General features: G+C 38.4%; 1 protein-coding gene and 1 non-coding gene across 2 annotated transcripts; one reads left to right on the plus strand and one right to left on the minus strand.

The window, feature by feature from the left end:
- Positions 1 to 1648: 1648 nt before the first annotated feature.
- On the minus strand, positions 1649 to 2110 carry LOC145007420 (uncharacterized). The gene has a single exon (XM_078966358.1). The coding sequence runs from the start codon at positions 2108 to 2110 to the stop codon at positions 1649 to 1651; it is 462 nt and encodes a 153-aa protein (XP_078822484.1).
- A 1065-nt stretch (positions 2111 to 3175) lies between these two features.
- Positions 3176 to 3282, plus strand: LOC145007778 (small nucleolar RNA R71). The gene has a single exon (XR_013663144.1). It is a non-coding gene; the product is annotated as a small nucleolar RNA R71 (small nucleolar RNA).
- The last annotated feature ends 464 nt before the right edge of the window (positions 3283 to 3746 follow it).

Genomic DNA, 3746 nt, shown 5'->3' on the forward strand with positions numbered 1-3746 from the left:
AAAGCTTGTTGGAAAGTAGGATCTTGGACATTCTCATGGAATGCCACAGTTGAAAAGAATTCCACACAAAGCTCCTTGTACACCCTCTCCTGGATAGCAGATAAATTATACCACCCCTTGCATGTAAACGAAAATCCATTCCCCAAAAGTAACATTGTGAGATACTGGGACAGCCGATCAACAAGCCCAACCTCCCTTAATCTTGCCCAATTAATGGTAGGGGAAACAGAAAATTCCCGGTTGTACAACCATCCTAGGTGGTTGTTCCAACACGTATGAACATCTTGTGACATGTTCGTTGGAAAGACGTATAACGGGTGAAAACTAGCCACCCCGGTTGAAACCTCACATCTTGGAGCCATTTCTGCAAAAGAAAACAACAAACAACCACAAAACAAAAATCCAAGAAATTATGAGAAAACAAAAAACTATATCATTAACGTCTAGGATTTACGTCATGAATCCCTTAGAATTCACGTCGTGAGTTCGTCGCGGTAGGTCAGAATCGGTCAAGGTAGAACTTGAATCGAGCCAAAAATTTTATTGGGGTTTATTCCTATGTTAAATCAAAGCACAATCCAGCAACATGTTAGTGCCATATCACGAGTTTTAGGGCACATATAAACAATGAACTAATTACCAAACCCTAGACCTAAATACAACTATTAAAGAAAAATTAGCCATGAGAACTAAGAAATCATTACCTTAGATTGCTGAATACATAAGCATAAAGAAGAATGGGATTTGGATTTGGCCGAAATCGAGAAGATGGGGGGACCAGAAGACAGCTTCACTTCAAAGGAATATGTGTCTTATTTGTGGTCCCATGACATTTCAAAATTCACGTTGTGAATCGTAAGGATTTACGTCGTGAGTGGTTTTGGGCTAAGAAAGTGGGCTATTCAATTTAATAATAAACGGGCTAGAGCATGTATTGGGCTAACAAACATATATCCGTAAGTTTTACGTAACTCACATCATGAATCCTAAAGGATTCACGTCGTGAATACTGCCAGACATATAATCTCTTAATAAATCCTACATTTCATTACTATATTTCTTAATCTATTACTACTTAATTTTAGGGACCCCACACTCAATGTTCTAGTATGCTTAAAATGATTTAGATGATATGATCGATTTTCCTAAAAACTAAAAATGCAAAAACTTAAAAGAAAAGAAAATCCAAACCAAACTCGGGTTGCCTCCTGAGAAGCGCTTCTTTTTTATGGAGTCATGAGTTAGACTCTGTGCCTCCTACGTTGAGCTATCAGAGGAGTCCATCACCACCTGGATTTTCTGCTCTTTCCATTGCCTCTTGTACGCTTCAACTCGTCTAATGTACACCTTCTTTGATTTCTATTTTTAGCTTTCACTTCATCTACATCGAGCTTGCATTTGATCCCTTTAGTCTCTAATTTTTCATCACTCTTATTAAGCTCCATAGGAATCTTTTCTTCCTTCACCACTAGACTCGTCTCCTTCGAAGTAGCCTCGTCTTCATCACTCGATAAATCATCGCTTTCCTCACTCACCAAAGTTGTTGGTTTTGTGTAGGCAATGACTTCAACTAAAAACGGGACAGATGCTCTCGTTTTGGTGCGGTTGACTTGTTGAATTGTCTTGCTTTCTTCCTCCATGAGCTTCTCTAATTCTTCAAGTTCATTATCTTCATTAATATTAAACACCTCACCTTTAACATCATCTCCTTGAAATCCATCTTGTACTCCAAATCTTCCTTATCATCACTAACCCTCAATGTAAGCTTGGATTCACAAACATCAGCTAAAGCTCTAGAAATATTTAGTAGAGGGTAACCAAGAATGATTGGGACATTTACATCCTCCTTCATATCCATAACCATAAAGTCAGCTGGGAAAACAAATTTCCCAATTTTAACAAGGATGTCTTCTACGATTCCCCTTGGGTGCGTCACCGAATGATTGTCCATGTGGATGATCATCTTTGTAGCCTTCATTTTATAAATATTCAGCTTTTGATAGAATGAATATGGCATCAAATTTGTGCTAGCCCCAGAATCGGCTAAAGCATAAGTCTTCAAATTGTTACCAAACTCACATGGAAGAGTGAGGCGTCCAGGATCTCCCATTTTCTTAGGTATTTCTCCCAATACAACTCTTGAGCTCCGCTCACTAAGAATGACCTTAGAATTCTTCTTCAACCGCTAACAAGTGTCTATAAGATCTTGAAGGAACTTAGCATACTCTGGAATTTTAGATAGTGAATTTATAAAAGGATTATTAATAGGAAGACCCTTTACTTGTTTGATAAACTCCATGTTTTCCCTTTCCAGTGGACTGAGATTAGCTCAAGATGGGAATGGTAAAGGCGGTTGATAAGCTGAAACAGTTAATGAAAAATTATGTTCAGACTGAGCCCACGACGTGAGCATATCGGGCTCTCGTTGTGAGTCTGGTACTTCAGCAACATCTTCGTTTTCGAGCTTCGACTTCTTTGGCTTTGGTCCGAATAACTTTCGATCCTTCTCTAGTGCTTCTAAGAACTCAGAGATTGCCTCTTCTTCAGTCTCAATCATCATAACATGGGATTGAGCATTTTTTTCGGGAAATTATGAGGATAATTTGTTGCTCACCAAAGTAGTTAGTTGACTAACTTGGAATTCTAGATTATGGATCGATGCTTGATGATTTCTTAATGAGGCATGCTGGTTAATAATCATTTTGTGTTGTTCTTTCATCATGTTCATGTGTTCTTTTAGCACTGCATCAGTATCATCATGCCTTTTCTCGGAAGCCTCCATAAATCAGGTAAAAATATTTTCCAAATCTACTTTATTCTCGGTTGGTGGTTGCTCTTTTTGGTAGAAGCCTCAGCCTGTCTACTTATATTTCTCTTAGATCTTTCGCATCCAACTCTTATAGCATGTATCGATTGATCCATTTTTATCATCATGCTATCCATTGTATCAAGCATGGCCATCACAGCAGCCATGTCTGTATAATTTTCAACCCCCTTTCCTTTTACTCTCTCACTTATTGGATTGTGATACTCACGGGAATGCTTTGCAAATTTTTCCACTAGATCCTTAACCTCCCCTAGATTTTTCTTCGTAAGTGGTCCTTGGGAATCAAGGATTTGTCTTGTCATGACATTAACACCATCATAGAAGATCGACACTTCTTGTTGTATATTGAGGTCATTTTGGGTACAATTTCTTAAAAATCCCTTATAGCGCTCCCATGCCACATAAAGTGACTCACCTGGATTTTGCTCAAAATTCGCTATTGGCCATTTGATTTTAGCTATCTTGGAAGGTGGGAAAAAATAATCCAAAATTTGTTCATGCATTTGGGCCCATGTAGTGATTGCATCGGGTGGTAGTGGCTTTAACCAATCTTTAGCAGCTCCTTTAAAAGTGAATGGCAGCATCCTTAGCAAGACTGTCTCTCTTGGAACATTTAAGATATTGAAATAATCATCTGTGTCATTTACTTCATCCAAATGCTTGTAAGCATCCTGATGATCATTTCCATAAAATGGTACATCCGTAAGTGCAACAAGGATGTGTCCTTTTAGTTCAAATAGGATAGTTGCAGGAATTGCAAGTTGTATTAGGCCAGGACTAGTATCATCTCGAATTTGCTTTTTGTAAGCTTCCGTAGACATATCCGCAATATCTGCCATTTCGTTTTCAGACTCGTCTTCAGATTAGCTTCTATGTAATTCAAATTCGGGCTCGGTATCGTATTTGGTATCCTTTGGGT

This window comes from Lactuca saligna, chromosome 7 (assembly GCF_052625555.1).
Source record: "Lactuca saligna cultivar CGN05327 chromosome 7, ASM5262555v1, whole genome shotgun sequence".
In the NCBI taxonomy this organism is placed as follows: domain Eukaryota; kingdom Viridiplantae; phylum Streptophyta; class Magnoliopsida; order Asterales; family Asteraceae; genus Lactuca; species Lactuca saligna.